We start from the raw sequence: 18,205 nt of genomic DNA on the forward strand, positions 1-18,205 counted from the left end.
TGACTGTTGTGTTTGCGTTTCTTTCTTTTTGTTATGGGGGGGGGGGGGGTTGTTAAAAATTGTGTTGGAAAATTTGAATAAACACATTTTTTTTTTTTTTTTAAAAAGAGTACCTTTAAGACATGGATGTTTAAGCAATGTACCTTTAAGAAAACAGTGATGTCAGAGAGTGGGTGGAGCTGAGGTAAGGTCAGCCATTTTGCAGTTTGAAAAGAGCTTGGGAGTGTCTGTGTTTGCAGTGAGCTGGATCTCTGCCATGAAAGACTATCTCTGGATCATTTGGGTGATTTAAACTCATAATTGTAAAGCCTTTAACCTGATGTGATTCTGTTTAAAGGTATTAAGTCTCTTGGAAGTTTGAAGGAACATTTTAAGGAATTATTTACTGTTGCAATATTTTCTGAGTTATCTCTGAAGTAAGGGGTGTCAAGAGATCCAATGTTTATTTAAGATGTTCAGTTGAGTTCATGGAATAAACAGTGTTTTGTGTTTAAAAACCCACGTGTCCATAATTGTAATCCCACACCTAGGGAACAAGCCGTGTGCTAGGAAAAGCAACAAATCCATTAAAGGAGAGGTTGGTTGAACTTCATGATACATTGTAGGCTTCTGAAAACACCTTGCCCATAACACAAGGTCTGCACACAAGAGTACAGCCTCAACCGGGACCTTGGACTCATGTCGCATTACATTCACCCCCCATCTGGCCTGGGCTTGTGAAATCCGACCAACTGTCCTGACTGGAGACAATTAACACTTCTTTATCCTGGGATTACCCCTCTCTCTGGATCTGTAAAGACTTAATTACCTGCAAATGCTCACATTCAAAGCATTGTCTTGCATCTTTGACTATATATATATATATATATAACATATATATATATATGTATATAAGGTGCCTCACGGGAGACTGCGGAGTAAAATAAGGGCCCATGGTATTCGAGGCAAGGTACTAACATGGATTGACGATTGGCTGTCAGGCAGAAGGCAGAGAGTTGGGATAAAAGGTTCTTTTTCGGAATGGCAATCGGTGACGAGTGGTGTCCCGCAGGGTTCAGTGTTGGGGCCACAGCTGTTCTCTTTATATATTAACGATCTAGATGACGGGACTGGGGGCATTCTGGCTAAGTTTGCCGATGATACAAAGATAGGTGGAGGGGCAGGTACTATGGAGGAGGTGGGGAGGCTGCAGAAAGATTTAGACAGTTTAGGAGAGTGGTCCAAGAAATGGCTGATGAAATTCAACGTGGGCAAGTGCGAGGTCTTGCACTTTGGAAAAAAGAATAGAGGCATGGACTATTTTCTAAAGGTGACAAAATTCATAATGCTGAAGTGCAAAGGGACTTGGGAGTCCTAGTCCAGGATTCTCTAAAGGTAAACTTGCAGGTTGAGTCCGTAATTAAGAAAGCAAATGCAATGTTGTCATTCATCTCAAGAGGCTTGGAATATAAAAGCAGGGATGTACTTCTGAAGCTTTATAAAGCATTAGTTAGGCCCCATTTAGAATACTGTGAGCAATTTTGGGCCCCACACCTCAGGAAGGACATAGTGCACTGGAGCGGGTCCAGCGGAGATTCACACGGATGATCCCAGGAATGGTAGGCCTAACATACGATGAACGTCTGAGGATCCTGGGATTATATTCATTGGAATTTAGGAGGTTGAGGGGAGATCTAATAGAAACTTACAAGATAATGAATGGCTTAGATAGGGTGGATGTAGGGAAGTTGTTTCCATTAGCAGGGGAGACTCGGACCCGGGGGCACAGCCTTAGAATAAAAGGGAGTCACTTTAGAACAGAGATGAGGAGAAATTTCTTCAGCCAGAGAGTGGTGGGTCTGTGGAATTCATTGCCACAGAGGGCGGTGGAGGCCGGGACGTTGAGTGTCTTTAAGACAGAAGTTGATAAATTCTTGATTTCTCGAGGAATTAAGGGCTATGGAGAGAGAGCGGGTAAATGGAGTTGAAATCAGCCATGATTGAATGGTGGAGTGGACTCGATGGGCCGAATGGCCTTACTTCCGCTCCTATGTCTTATGGTCTATATATGTTTCTGGAACCTATCTCTTCATTCACCGGAGGAAGGAGCAGTGCTCCGAAAGCTAGTGGTTTGAAACAAACCTGTTAGACTTTAACCTGGTGTTGTCAGACTTTTGACTGTGCTCACCCAAGTCCAACGCCAGCATCTCCACATCATGGCTTACATTTCTAGTGATAGACTGACCACCAATATTCATTACTAATCCACTGATTCCCACAGCTACCTCGACTACAGCTCCTCACAGCCCAATGCCTGCAAGGATTGCACCCATTTTCCCAGTTTCTCTGCATCAGCTACATTTGTTCTGATGATGCCACCTACAAAAATGGCGCTTCTGACACGTCTGCCTTTTTGCTTAACCAAGGTCCTCTCGTTGACAGCCCAATGGAGTTGACAAGGCATTTAACTGGGTTTCACCTATTTCCCACACCTCTGCCCTTGCTCCTTTCCCTTCCTCCCCCCCTCCCAGAGCCATGATAGGGACCCTCTTGTGCTCATTTCCACCTGATGTGGAGATGCCGGCGTTGGACTGGGGTGAGCACAGTACGAAGTCTTACAACACCAGGTTAAAGTCCAACAGGTTTGTTTCGTTGTCACCATTTCCACCTGCCAGCTTCCACATTCAAAGGATGATCCTCTGCCATTTCCTCCTACTCCAGCACTATGCTACCACGAAACACATCTTCCCCTCGTATCCTATATTTTCGCTGCTCCTAATGTGGTCTCCTCGACATTGGGGAAACTAAATGCAGACTGGGTGATGGCTTTGTCGAACATCTTCATTCCACCCACAAACATGATCCCAAACCTCCCGTTGCTTGCCATTTTAACTGAGCACCTTGCGCTCATGCCCACATGTCTGTCCTTGGCCTGCTGCAATGCTCCAGTGATGTGCAATGCAAGCATCTGATTAGACACATTACAACCCTCAGGGTTCAACAACTTGAAACTGTGACCTTTCTCCTCCATTGTAAATCCTTTTTAATACCCCATATAATCACCACCACCTGCCCCTAACACACCAGTCTATATCTCTCTTGTTCTTAAGGTTTCTACATCTTCTTGTAATCTCTCCTGGCTACAATTTAATATCTAACATATTTCACCCTCTCTTTAGTTTTGACCAAGAGCCAAAAGGACTCGAAACGTCAACTCTGCTTTCTCTGGAGAGCTGCACGGTGGCGCAGTGGTTAGCTCTGCTGCCTCACGCCGCTGAGGACTCGGGTTTGATCCCGGCCCCGGATCACTATGTGGAGTTTGCACATTCTCCCCGTATCTAAGTTGGTCTCACCCCCACAAACCAAAAAGATGAGCAGGGTAGGCGAATTGGCCACGCTAAATTGCCCCTCAATTCGAACGAAAAAAATTGGATACTCTTAAATTTTTTTTTGAAATGTTTTCTCTCTCTAGATTCTGCCAGACCTGCTCTATTTTTCCAACATTCTCTCTTCTCGTTTCAGATTTCAGTATCCGCAGTATTTTGATTATTTTAGGTCACTGAGCACTGGGTTAAATGGGTGAATGGGACTTGATGGGAGTTCAGGTACAGGCAGCAGGTTTATATAGAGTGGAAGATGGGAGGCCAGCAAGGAGAGAAGTGAAATATTCAATTAAAGGTTAGAAAAGAAGGTATGGATGAGAGTTTCAGCAGCAGGTGAGTTGAGATAGGGGCAGAGTGCGGCAATGTTACAAAGGTGGAAGTAGGTGGCCTTGATGCAGAGACATGGTCAGAATATCATATCATCAAATACTATACCAAGGTTGCGAATAGTCTGGTTCACCCTGTTTCTGGGAAGAAGGATTAAATATGGGCAACATGGTGGCACAGTGGTTAGCACTACTACCTCACAGCACCAGGGATCCGGGTTCCATTCCGGCCTTCGGTGACTGTCTGAGTGGAGTTGGTACGTTCTCAGTGTCTGCGTTGGTTTCCTCCGGGTGGTCCGGTTTCCTCCCACAGTTATCGGCGGATGTGTAGAACCCAATTTGTTTTTCATAGATGTCATTTAGGGGCAGTATGTAGATCAGAATTAGGAGGAGGCTAAAGATGGATCCTTTGGGGATTCCAGAAGTAATGGTGTGAGCGGGAAGACAAGCCAAGAAAGCATACGGAATGCTTGCCTTCATTGGACGGGGCATAGAGTACAAAAACTGGCAAGTCATGCTTCAGTTGTATAGAACCTTAGTACAGCCGCACTTAGAATATTACGCACAATTCTGGTCGCCACACGACCCGAAGAATGTGGAGGCTTTGGAGAGGGTGCAGAGGAGGTTAACCAGGATGTTGCCTAGTCTGCCGGATGTTAACTATGTGGAGAGGCTGAATAGACTAGGACTGTTTTCATTAGAAAGACGGCTGATCTGATAGAGGTCTACAAGATTATATGGGGCATGGATAGAGTGGATGAGCAGGAACTCTATCCCAGGGTGGAGGGGTCAGTCACCAGGGGCCATAGGTTTAAGGTCCGTGGGGCAAAGTTTAGAGGAGATGTGCAAGGCAGGTTTTGTTTTCTTTACTACACAGAGGGTGGTGAGTGCCAGGGAAGGTTGTGGAAGCCGATACATTAACAGCGTTCAAAAAGCATCTTGACAAACACATGGATAGAACATACAGCACAGGAGGCCATTCGGCCCATCGAATCTGCACCGACCCACTTAAGCCCTCACTTCCACCCTAGCCCTGTAACCCAAGAACTCATCCTAACCTTTTTGGTCATGAAGGGCAATTCATCATGCCCAATCCACCTGACCTGCACGTCTTTGGACTGGGGGAGGAAACCGGAAAACCCGGAGGAAACCCACACAGACACGGGGAGAACGTGCAGACTCCGCAGAGACAGTGACCCAGCGTGGAATCGAACCTTTGACCCTAGCGCTGTGAAGCCACAGTGCTATCCACTTGTCCTAGTCTATTCAGCCTCTCCACATAGCTAACTCCCGGCAGACTAGGCAACATCCACTTGTGCTAGGATGGGTATAGAGGGATATGGCACAAGGAAGTCCTGAAGGTTTTGGTAAAGGTTGGTATCATGACCGGTACAGGCCTGGAGGGCCTTTTCCTGTGCTGTATTGTTCTTTGATTCTACAGCTATGACTGGATAGGTAAGAATAGATCTATCCAAAGTGGATGACTACACATCTGATAACATTGAAATCCATTTGCCACAGTTTTGCCCATTCACTTAATTTAATATCTCTTTGCATAAATAGTGCAAGGTCCCACAAATAGCAATGTGCTAACTAGATTGACTGCTTTAGTGACGTTAAGGAATAAATGTTGGCCGGGTCACACCCAGGGTTGCTGCTGCTGCTGACCGACCTTCCTCTAACGCTCCGCGAGATATTCTAGGAACGGTTGCCACCGCCTGTAGAACCCCTGCGCAGACCCTCTCAAAGCAAACTTAATCCTCTCCAATTTTATGAACCCTGCCATGTCGTTTATCCAGGCCTCCAGGCTAGGGGGCTTCGCCTCCTTCCACAATAGCAAGACCCTTCTCCGGGCTACTAGGGACGCAAAGGCCAGAATGCCGGCCTCTTTCGCCTCCTGTACTCCTGGCTCATCCACTACTTCAAATATTGCTAGCCCCCAGCTTGGCTTGACCTGGACTTTCACCACCTGGGATATTACTCCCGCCACTCCTCTCCAGTACCCCTCCAATGCCGGGCATGACCAAAACATATGGACATGGTTCGCCGGGCTCCCTGAACATCTTTCACATCTATCCTCTACCCCAAAGAACCTACTCAGCCTCGCCCTCGTCAAATGCGCTCTGTGAACCACCTTAAATTGTATCAGGCTGAGCCTGGCACACGAGGAGGAGGAATTAACCCTACCTAGGGCATCAGCCAACAAACCTTCCTCGATCTCCTCCCCCAGTTCCTCCTCCCATTTACCCTTCAACTCTTCTACCAGCGCTTCCCCCTCTTCTTTCATCTCTTGGTGTATTGCCGACACCTTGCCCTCCCCGACCCATACACCCGAGATCACCCTATCTTGAACTTCTTGTGCCGGGAGCAACGGAAATTCCCTCACCTGTCGCCTCACAAAAGCCCTCACCTGCATATATCTAAAGGCATTTCCCGGGGGTAACTCAAACGTCTCCTCCAGTGCCCCTAGGCTCGCAAATGTCCCGTCAATGAACATGTCCCCCATTCTTCTAATCCCCGCCCGATGCCAGCCTTGGAACCCCCCGTCCATCTTCCCCGGGACAAACCGGTGGTTACCCCTGATCGGGGACCACACCGTTGCACCCCTGTGCCGTCTCCACTGGCCCCAGATCCTTAACGTTGCCGCCAACACCGGGCTCGTGGTATACTTTGGTGGCGAGAACGGCAGCGGTGCCGTCACCAACGCCCCCAAGCTCGTTCCTTTACAGGACGCCATCTCCATCCTCTTCCATGCCGCCCCCTCTCCCTCCATAACCCACTTGCGGATCATCGCCACATTTGCTGCCCAGTAGTAGCTCCATAGGTTTGGCAGCGCCAGCCCTCCTCGGTCCCTACTGCGTTCCAGGAACCCTCTCCTTACCCTCGGGGTTTTGTTCGCCCACACAAACCCCATAATACTCCTACCTACTCTCTTGAAAAAGCCCTTGGTGATCACGATGGGGAAGCACTGAAACACAAACAAAAACCTCGGAAGGACCACCATTTTGACCGACTGCACCCTACCCGCTAGCGAGAGCGGGAGCATGTCCCATCTTTTAAAATCCTCCTCCATTTGCTCCACCAACCTCGTCAAATTCAGTTTCTGTAGGGCCCCCCAACTCCTGGCTATCTGGATCCCCAGATGCCGAAAACTCCTCTCCGCCCTCCTCAGCGGTAGGTCCCCATCTCTCTTTCTTGGTCCCCTGCCTGTAATACAAAAAGCTCACTCTTCCCTACATTAAGCTTGTAGCCCGAGAACTCCCCAAACTCCTTCAGAGTCTGCATGACCTCCACCATCCCCTCCATTGGGTCCGCCACGTATAGCAGCAGGTCATCCGCGTAGAGCGATACCCGATGCTCTTCTCCCCCGCGGACTATCCCCCTCCATTATATTAGACTCCCCAAGTGATATGGCCAAGGGTTCGATCGCCAATGCAAACAACAGGGGGGACAGGGGGCACCCCTGCCTCGTCCCTCGGTACAGCCGAAAGTACTCCGATCTCCGCCGGTTCGTCACTACACTCGCCACCGGGGCGCTGTAAAGGAGCTTAACCCATCTAATAAACCCTCCCCCGAACTCAAACCTGCGCAATACCTCCCAGAGGTACTCCCACTCCACTCGGTCAAAGGCTTTTTCCGCGTCCATAGCTGCCACTATCTCCGCCTCTCCCTCCTCCGATGTCATCATTATCACGTTTAAGAGCCGCCGCACATTGGTATTTAACTGCCTGCCCTTTACGAATCCCGTTTGGTCCTCATGAATCACCCCCGGGACACAGTCCTCAATCCTGGTGGCCAATACTTTTGCCAATAGCTTAGCATCCACATTGAGGAGCTAAATCGGTCTGTACGATCCACATTGCAGTGGATCCTTGTCTCGCTGCAGAATCAAGGAGATTGTCGCCTCCGACATTGTCTGGGGCAGTGTCTGGGGCATGGTTCCCTCCTCTCTTGCCTTGTTAAAGGTCCTCACTAGTAGCGGGGCAAGCAGGTCCACATATTTTCGATAGAACTCCACCGGGAACCCGTCCGGCCCCGGGGCCTTCCCCGCCTGCATGCTCCCCAAACCCTTACTCAACTCCTCCAACCCAATTGGTGCCCCCAAACCAACCGCCTCTTGCTCCTCCACCCTCGGGAACCGCAGTTGGTCCAGGAATCGTCTCATCCCCTCTTCCCCCCCTGGGGGCTGGGATCTATACAGCTCTTCATAGAAGGCCTTGAATACTTTATTTATTTTCGTTGCACTTCGAACCGTGGCTCCCCTTCCATCTTTGATTCCCCCTATTTCCCTCGCTGCCGCCCTCTTACGGGGCTGGTGCGCCAACAGCCGACTAGCCTTTTCCCCGTACTCGTAGGTCGCCCCCTGCGTCTTCCTCCACTGTGCCTCCGCCTTGCCCGTGGTCAGCAGGTCAAACTCTGTCTGGAGCCGTCGCCTTTCCCCAAGTAATCTTTCCTCCGGGGCCTCTGCGTATCTCCTGTCCACTCGCAAGATCTCCCCCACTAACCTCTCCCTTTCCATGCCCTCTGTTTTCTCCCTATGAGCCCTGATGGAGATCAGCTCTCCCCTGATCACCGCCTTCAACGCCTCCCATACCACCCCCACTCGCACCTCCCCGTTGTCGTTGGCCTCCAAATACCTTTCGATACACCCACTCACCTTCCCACATACCACCTCATCAGCCAGCAGTCCCACATACAGCCGCCACAGCGGGCGTTGGTCCCTCTCCTCTCCCAGCTCCAGTTCCACCCGGGGCATGGTCCGAAACGGCTATAGCCGAATACTCCGTCCCCTCCACCCTCGGGAGGAGTGCCCTACCCAGAACAAAGAAATCTATCTGGGAGTAGGCTTTGTGTACATGGGAGAAGAAAGAAAATTCCCTAGCCTGTGGCCTTGCAAAACTCCATGGGTCCACTCCCCCCATCTGGCCCATAAAACCCCTGAGCACCTTGGCCGCCGCCAGCCTCTTTCATGTCCTTGATTTGGAGCGGTCCAGTGCTGGGTCCATCACCGTATTGAACTCCCCTCCCATTATCAGTTCTCCTACCTCCAGGTCCGGAATGCGCCCCAACATGCGCTTCATAAATCCAGCATCATCCCAGTTCGGGGCGTATACATTTACCAACACCACCCACGTCCCTTGCAACCTTCCACTCACCATCACATATCTCCCTCCATTATCCACTACGATAGTCTTGGCCTCAAATGACACCTGCTTTCCCACCAGAATTGCCACCCCTCTATTTTTTGCGTCCAATCCAGAGTGAAATACCTGTCCTACCCATCCCTTTCTTAACCTGACCTGGTCCGCCACCTTCAGGTGTGTCTCTTGGAGCATTGCCACGTCTGCCTTCAGTCCCTTCAAGTGCGCGAACACTCGAGCCCTCTTCACCGGCCCATTCAGGCCCCTCACGTTCCACGTTATCAGCCGGATTGGAGGGACTCTCACACCCCCCCACGCCCCGCCGACTAGCCATCTCCTTTTCTGGGCCAGTCCCTTGTCCGCGTCTTCCGCACTCTCCAGTCCCCCAACCGGGGGACCCTCGTCCCAAACACCTCTTCTGTGTCCCATTCTCTTTCGGCCAGTGCAGCAGCAACCCTTTTCTCCCTCCCTCCCTCCCCCCTTCCCCCCGCTAGATCCCCGTCTAGCTTTTTTGCTCCCCCCATATCCCTCCCGTAAGTCAGCTGACACCTGCTGACCCCGGCTCCCCCCCCCCCCTCCCCCCCCCCCCCCCCCCCCCCTCACCACCATCGCCCTTGGCGGCTCATTTGCCTTGGGCTTCCTCGCCAGCACTCGGTGCTCCCCTTCCAGCTCCAGCAACCCCGGGAGGGGGGCCTCCGCGCCCATCAGCACCCCGATCATTGTGCCCGCATATGCCGCGGCATCGGCCCCCTCCACTCCTTCTGGGAGACCCAGGATCCTCAAATTGTTTCTCCTCGACCTGTTCTCCAGGTCCTCGAGTCTTCCCGCCCACGTCTTGTGTAGCGCCTCGTGCCGCTCCACTCTCTCCGCCAGGCCCACAAGCTCGTCGTCGTTTTCACTCACTTTTTCCTGGGTCTCCTGGATCTTCACCTCTTGGGCTTTCTGGGTTGCTCCAAGTCCTTCAATTATTGCCAGCATAGGCGCCACCATCTCCTTGCGCAGCTCCTCGAAGCAGCGCTTGATGAACTCCTGCATCTCCTCTTTGTCCATGGGCGCCGCCATTTTGCTTTTTTTCCTCTTTCTTCTCCCGCTGCTCCAGGGCCGCTTTTTTCGCCGTTTCGCTGCGGGTCCGGTCCATGCAGGTTCATAGAATTTACAGTGCAGAAGGAGGCCATTCGACCCATCGAGTCTGCACCAGCTCTTGGAAAGAGCACCCTACCCAAGTCCACACCTCCACCCTATCCCCATAACCCAGTAACCCGACCCAACACTAAGGGCAATTTTGGACACTAACGGCAATTTAGCATGACCAATCCACCTAACCTGCACATCTTTGGACTGTGGGGGGAAACCGGAGCACCCGGAGGAAACGCACGCACACACGGGGAGAATGTGCAGACTTCACACAGACAGTGACCTAGCGGGGAATCGAACCTGGGACCCTGGAGCTGTGAAGCAATTGTGCTAACCACCATGCTACCGTGCTGCCCAGTAGGGGACCTCTCTCCTTCCTTCCCCACGGGTTGTCTTTATCAAAGGTTCCGTTGGGGCTCCGTTAGCGAGCCCAAAGGTCCGTCTTCGCGGGTGCTGCCGAATCGTGCAGCTTAGCTCCGCATCGCCGCACCCGGAAGTCCAAGCAAAAACACTTTAACTTCAAATAAAAATCAGGAAAAATACAGAGTGCATTACACTGCACAGTTCATTGTGCCTGGAATGCAAAATCCACATGCAGTGAACAGTAGCACTGACTCACAGCAAGTCATCATTAAGAGAAAATACAATGCACCAAGTAGTCATCAACAGCCGATGCGAGCATCACACAAAATTAAGGGACATCTTCAAACCAACATATTTATTTCACGTGAACAGCCATTTTAGTCTTCAGTAGGGGCAGCACGGTGGCACAGTGGTTAGCACTGCTGCCTCACGGCGCCGAGGTCCCAGGTTCGACCACGGCCCTGGGTCACTGTCTGTGTGGAGTTTTGTACGTTCTCCCAGTGTTTGTGGGGGTTTCGCAAAGATGTGCAGGGTAGGTGGAAAGGCCACGCTAAATTGCCCCTTAATTGGAAAAAATGAATTGGGTACTGTAAATCTAAAATTTAAACATTTTTTTTTAATGTTAGTGTTCAGTAAAAATAAGACATGCCAAATTTTATTAAGAAATCCAATTTAGCTCCCTGAAAATTATCAATGTAGGTGAGCATCATTGATTAATTTAGAGGTGGGGAGGGCGACGCTGAGGCACAGTGGTTAGCACTGCTGCACACAGCGCTGAGGACCTGGGTTCGATCCCGGCCCTGGGTCACTGTCCGTGTGGAGTTTGCACATTCTCCCCGTGTCTGCGTGGGTTTTATCCCCAAAACCCAAAGATGTGCAGGTTAGGTAGATTGGCAACACTAAATTGCCCATCAATTGGAATAAAAAAGAATTGGGTACTCTAAATGTATTGATTTTTTCAATTTAGGGATGGGGAAAAATGGGAAAGGGTCTTTCCAACAACTGATCACCTCTCCTGAAAGCATCAAGAGAGCATGAATAAATCTTACCTCATCTTTAGAAAATGCCCGAATCTTTTCAGTTACCCAGCAAGTGCTCAATATTTCACAACTTTCATGTGGTATCACAATTTGCCTAGTCATTTCCTACTCAATGACATATTATTTTCATTCACATTTTAAATCCCAGCATCTTGTTTAACATTGATGAGACTTAACAACTGAAAGAAGACAGAGGGTGGTGGTTGATGGGAAATGTTCAGAATGGAGTTCAGTTACAAGTGGAGTACCACAAGGATCTGTTCTGGGGCCGTTGCTGTTTGTCATTTTTATCAATGACCTAGAGGAAGGCGCAGAAGGGTGGGTGAGTAAATTTGCAGACGATACTAAAGTCGGTGGTGTTGTCGATAGTGTGGAAGGATGTAGCAGGTTACAGAGGGATATAGATAAGCTGCAGAGCTGGGCTGAGAGGTGGCAAATGGAGTTTAATGTAGAGAAGTGTGAGGTGATTCACTTTGGAAGGAATAACAGGAATGCGGAATATTTGGCTAATGGTGAAGTTCTTGGAAGTGTGGATGAGCAGAGGGATCTAGGTGTCCATGTACATAGATCCCTGAAAGTTGCCACCCAGGTTGATAGGGTTGTGAAGAAGGCCTATGGAGTGTTGACCTTTATTGGTAGAGGGATTGAGTTCCGGAGTCAGGAGGTCATGATGCAGCTGTACAGAACTCTGGTACGGCCGCATTTGGGGTATTGCGTACAGTTCTGGTCACCGCATTATAGGAAGGACGTGGAGGCTTTGGAGCGGGTGCAGAGGAGATTTACCAGGATGTTGCCTGGTATGGAGGGAAAATCTTATGAGGAAAGGCTGATGGACTTGAGGTTGTTTTCGTTGGAGAGAAGAAGGTTAAGAGGAGACTTAATAGAGGCATACAAAATGATCAGGGGGTTGGATAGGGTGGACAGTGAGAGCCTTCTCCCGCGGATGGAAATGGCTGGCACGAGGGGACATAGCTTTAAACTGAGGGGTAATAGATATAGGACAGAGGTCAGAGGTAGGTTCTTTACGCAAAGAGTAGTGAGGCCGTGGAATGCCCTACGTGCTACAGTAGTGAACTCGCCAACATTGAGGGCATTTAAAAGTTTATTGGATAAACATATGGATGATAATGGCATAGTGTAGGTTAGATGGCTTTTGTTTCGGTGCAACATCGTGGGCCGAAGGGCCTGTACTGCGCTGTATCGTTCTATGTTCTATTGAAGGGAATTTTCTAAATTGCAGCTACCCCAATAACCGCTTTGGTCTTTTGACTGAAGCTCAAAGATTGCAGAGAACTTCAAACAGCCTCAACTTCAGGGGGTAAAGTCTTCCACACATAAATTAAGAATGGTGGTTGAGGGGGGGGGGGGGGGCGTTGTTAATGCTCTGAGGCATGGGGTTCAAAACCCACCACGGCAGTTGGTGAGATTTAAACTCAATTATTAAAATCAAATTGAAAGATAGTACCAGTGATGGTGGCCATGAAACTGTTGTAAAAACGCATCTGGTTTATGAAAGAAATCTGCCATCCTTACCTGCTCTGGTCTACATATAGCTCCAGATCCAGAGAAATATGGTGGACTCCAAAAGGTTCTCTAAAATAGCCCAGCAAACCATTATTTCAAGGGCAATTAGGAATGGGCAATACAGGCCAGCCTTGTGAGCAATACCCACATCCCATCAAAGCATAAAGGAAGACAGCATCCAAACGTGTCAGTATTGCTTTGAAATATCTGTGGTTGTGGAAAGCACTAGATAAATGAACGTCTTTTTCACCAGTGCTAATACTTGTAATATTAATCTTCCCGTCTCTTACATCTGGTTTGAATGCATTTACTCATCCCAATCTGTTTTACCAGACTCCACCTTGGGCGTCAAGACACAGACTCACCAACCTGGAAAAACATGTTCATCCTGGAACAGCGATTAGTAATTGGTTCGCCTGCCCCAAACTCCAGAAGGCCGCGGCCACCATATTTAAACTTCAACATTGCTCTCGGCTTCACTAAAGAAACAGAAAAAAATATTTTCAGTTACTAAAATGGCAGTTACAAATATGGATTGTCCTCTTACGTTTTTCTACGGTAATTGAAGCAACAATACCGAGGACAGCTCTCATAAAAATCTCAAAATCAAGCAGGTACACCATGGGTAAAAGACCGAGTAAAACTTCCTCCACTTTGCCCAGTTCAGAACGCCAAGGTCAGACATACTAAGAACTAAATTCGGATTATTACAATCCTGGACCAGGCCTCAACAGTTGCTGGGGTACCAGACAGAAACCCCAATATTTTATTTTAATTTGTAAGGATACTTTCCACCAGGAGTGATTTCACTCACAAATATATATTAAAACAAACTTTATTACTAACTTTATCATAAAGACAAACAGCTTTCAATTACCAGTTAAACAATGCTTAACAATGATATAATCGGAACTGTTACTTTTATCGCGGCTCAAACAAAATCTATCTCCGGTCACAATCCACTTTTAAAAACATTTAGCAGATTCAGGAATACTTGTTGTTAAGAGATGTCTTGGATAGACCACTTGGAGAAAGAGAAACTAGTTTGCAGATTCTTGTCTGTGTGAAACTGCCATTTAAACCACCAGCCCTTGAAATTGTTCCTCGCCTGGTCACATGCAAATCTTTAACTCACTGTCCTGAGATCAGCTGCTTCTGGGCTGTCCCCAGTCAAATCTTTAACTGAACTGTTTTGAAAGTAACTGCTGGTCTGTCTACAGACATCTCTCACCCAATGCATTGAGAGCACAACTTCTTGTCTGTTCACATCACAATCAAAAACTAAACTCAACCTCCAGGAACTGTTTCAGCCCCTGGATCCTCCTATTAACTACATAATTTCACTAAGCTGAATACAATGTCTCTAATTATCTGCTACCCAGGGAACTCCCTAAATATAAACAAAAGTCCATTAGCCCAACTTCAGCAAACAATATTCCTGGCTGAAATAAATTATGATCTTACTTTTACAATGCTTTAAATGCACCTGTCTCCAAAAGGTCGAGCTGCATTTCAAACCATGTTTAAAAATAAACATGACTGCAGCAGTCGTATACTAAACCAGGTGTTTAACCCTTCCTACACCTAATTACATAATGAAATTCTTACATTCATCACAAAATTAAAGGCTACACTTTTCCTCTTCAATATATAAAGCTCCAACCTAAAAAAAAAACTTCTCTCTTTGGCTTACAGGATCAGCCATCTGAATGGTATAAGTGACTGCACTTCAAAACTACTTAATTGGCTGTTAAGCACTTTTGAAACTTCCTGTGGTCGTGAATAGCACTATACAAATGCTTTCCTTCTTTTCTTTGAAGAGCAATGTGGTGTTGGGGAACTTAAATTGATTTAGAACCTGTATGGGTCCGGACCAGAACCCCAATTTTGGTTACGATGTCAGATTGGAACCCAACTATCTGCATTCGGTAAAACGGTGAATAAATGTTTCTGTGCCACAGGAGTAATAATTACAACAAAATGTAATTTGAACACAGAATTAAGCACATCAACAAATAAATAGCTTTACAGTTAACAGTTACAATATCTTAACTTGCTTCCTGAAACCCACTTGTACATTCCAATTAAGCAAACCATATATTTCAAATGCCACTTAAGTATCAAGTTGCCAATGAGGTTTTACTTGCTCATCATGTTGCTGAGTCCTTGCAGAGATAAACTTTTTTAGGACCAAGCTAAAAACCTTCTGCTCAACTTAGATCCTGGACTCGTTTAGAATCGTACACCAGCTGCACTCAAGAGCATACAGCATTCTTTTGTCTGTTGTTACAAGATGTGCCTTGATTTGGATTGGATTTGTCTATTGTCACGTGTACCGAGGTACAGTGAAAAGTATTTTTCTGCAAGCAGCTCAACAGATCATTAAGTACATGGGAATAAAAGAAAATACATAATAGGGCAACACAAGGTACACAATGAAACTACATAAGCACCGGCATCGGATGAAGCATACAAGGTGTAGTGTTAATGAGGTCAGTCCATAAGAGGGTCATTTAGGAGTCTGGTAACAGCGGGGAAGAAGCTGTTTTTGAGTCTGTTCGTGCGTGTTCTCAGACTTCTGTATCTCCTGCCCGATGGAAGAAGTTGGAAGAGTAAGCCGGGTGGGAGGGGTCTTTGATTATGCTGCCCGCTTTCCCCAGGCAGCAGGAGGTGTAAATGGAATCAATGGATGGGAGGCAGGTTCATGTGATGGACTGGGCGGTGTTCACGACTCTCTGAAGTTTCTTGCAGTCCTGGGCCGAGCAGTTGCCATACCAGCCCGATAGGATGCTTTCTATGGTGCATCTGTAAAAGTTGGCAAGGGTTAATGTGGACTTGCCGAATTTCCTTAGTTTCCTGAGGAAATATAGGCGCTGCTGTGCTTTCTTGGTGGTAGCGTCGACGTGGATGGACCAGGACAGATTTTTGGAGATGTGCACCCTTAGGATTTTGAAACTGCTAACCATCTCCACCTCAGCCCCGTTGATGCTGACAGGGGTGTGTACAGTACTTTGCTTCCTGAAGTCAATGACCAGCTCTTTAGTTTTGCTGGCATTGAGGGAGAGATTGTTGTCGCTGCACCACTCCACTAGGTTCTCTATCTCCCTCCTGTATTCTGACTCGTCGTTATTCGAGATCCGGCCCACTATGGTCGTATCATCAGCAAACTTGTAGATGGAGTTGGAACCAAGTTTTGCCACGCAGTCGTGTGTGTACAGGGAGTAGAGTAGGGGGCTAAGTACGCAGCTTTGCGGGGCCCCGGTATGGAGGACTATTGTGGATGAGGTGTTGTTGTTCATTCTTACTGATTGTGGTCTGTTGGTCAGAAAATCGAGGATCCAGTTGCAGAGTGGGGAGCCAAGTCCTAGGTTTTGGAGCTTTGATACGAGCTTGGCTGGGATTATAGTGTTGAAGGCCGCCCTGTAGTCAATAAATAGGAGTCTGATGTCGGAGTTCTTGTTGTCGAGATGCTCTCGGGATGAATGTAGCGCCAGGGAAATGGCGTCTGCTGTGGATTGGTTAGGACGGTATACAAATTGCAGTGGATCAAGGTGTTCTGGGAGTAGGGAGGTGATGCGCTTCAAGATCAACCTCTCGAAGTACTTCATTACGACTGAAGTCAGGGCCACCGGACGATAGTCATTGAGGCACGTTGCCTGGTTCTTCTTTGGCACCAGTATAATGGTGGTCTTGAAACAGGTGGGGACCTCGGAGTGGAGTAGGGACAGGTTAAAGATGTCCACGAATACCGCTGCCAGCTTTGTTTAGTCAGGCTCAAGGTGTTACATTAGCTCTCCATCTGCCAACAGGTAAAATGTGTTTTTAAAATAAATTTAGAGTACCCAATTAATTTTTTACAATTAAGGGACGATTTAGCATGGCCAATCCACCTATCCTGCACATCTTTGGGTTGTGGGGGCGAAACCCACACAAACACAGGGAGAACGTGCAAACTCCACACAGACAGTGAACCAGAGCTGGGATCGAACCTAGGACCTCGACGCTGTGAGGCAGAGTGCTAACCATTGCAGCACCGTGCTGCACATTATCTATTAGCAAAACACTTACCCTGCTAAATCACTGATTACGTCACTTTTATTCATAGCTCTAGTAGACAAACTGTCAAAAGCATTGTTATAGAATCCCTACACTGCAGACTGAAGCCATTTGGCCCATCAAGTCTGCACCAACCCTTCGACAGACCACCCTACCCAGGTCAAATTCCACCATCCTGTTCCTGCAATCCCACCCTAAAGAGCAATTTAGCATGGCGAACATCTGCAAGGCACACATCAGTGATGTAATGGAATACTCTCCACTTGCCTGGATGAGTGCAGCTCTAACTACACTCAAGAAGCTCGACACCATCTAGGTCAAAGCAGCCCGCTTGATTGCTCCACAACATTCAAACCACCTACGAACAGTGGCAGCTATGTGTATCATCTAAAATCTGCACTGTAGTAACTTGCCAAGGTTCCTTAGACAACACCTTCCAAACCCACAACCACACAGGAGGACAAGAGCAGCAGATTACTGGGAACACCACCACTGGAGGTTCCCCTCCAAGTCACTCACCGCCCCGACTTGGAAATATATCGCCGTTCCTTCACTGTCACTGTGGCAAAATCCAGGATCTCCCTCCCAAACACTGTGGGTGTACCTGCACCTCAGGGATTGCAGCGATTCAAGAAGGCAGCTCACCACCACTTTCTGTAGGGCAACTACGGATGGGCAGGCCAAACCAGCAACACCCAGAAGTGAATTTTAAAATCCACCCAACCTGCACATCTTTGGATTGTGGGAGGAAACAGGAGCACCCGGAAGAAACTCGTGCAGACACTTGGAGAATATACAAATTCCGCAGTCACCCGAAGTCGGAATCAAACCCAGTCGCCAATGTTGTGAGGCAGCAGTGCTAACCACTGTGCCCCCATAGTACATGTATCGTGCTATGATCCTCCCAGCATATAGTTTTTGTTTCCCAGATGTATTTTAACGCAAGTTTCAATATTATTGCAAAAATACAAACTATAAAATGACAACTTTCTTCTATTGATCACAAACCAGAACTGTAATTGTCCTGAACTCACCACAACTCAGGACCCCACCCACTTGATTGACAGAGGCAACTCTTTTATCCCGTCACTCGGTTATAATCATAGAACTTATTGTGCAGAAGGAGGCCATTCGGCCTATCGAGTTTGCACCTGCCCTTGGAAAGCGCACCCAACCTAAGCCCATACCTACACTTCCACATTATGCCCGTAACCCCACCTAACCTTTTTTAGATACGAAGGGCAATTTAGCATGGCCAA

At 48.1% G+C, this 18,205-nt stretch overlaps 1 protein-coding gene across 4 annotated transcripts in view; it reads right to left on the minus strand.

The window, feature by feature from the left end:
* The window catches only part of LOC140409371 (citron Rho-interacting kinase-like), a 334,921-nt gene that overhangs the window by 309,071 nt on the left and 7,645 nt on the right, over nucleotides 1-18,205 (minus strand). For all 4 annotated transcript variants that reach the window (XM_072497833.1, XM_072497819.1, XM_072497829.1 and 1 more), the window contains exon 3: nucleotides 13,260-13,369. In XM_072497833.1, coding sequence (XP_072353934.1) covers nucleotides 13,260-13,355 — 96 coding nt within the window. In that variant the 5' untranslated portion in view covers nucleotides 13,356-13,369. The remainder of the gene's footprint in view (nucleotides 1-13,259; nucleotides 13,370-18,205) is intronic.

This window comes from Scyliorhinus torazame, chromosome 1, assembly GCF_047496885.1.
Source record: "Scyliorhinus torazame isolate Kashiwa2021f chromosome 1, sScyTor2.1, whole genome shotgun sequence".
NCBI classification, from domain to species: Eukaryota; Metazoa; Chordata; class Chondrichthyes; order Carcharhiniformes; family Scyliorhinidae; genus Scyliorhinus; species Scyliorhinus torazame.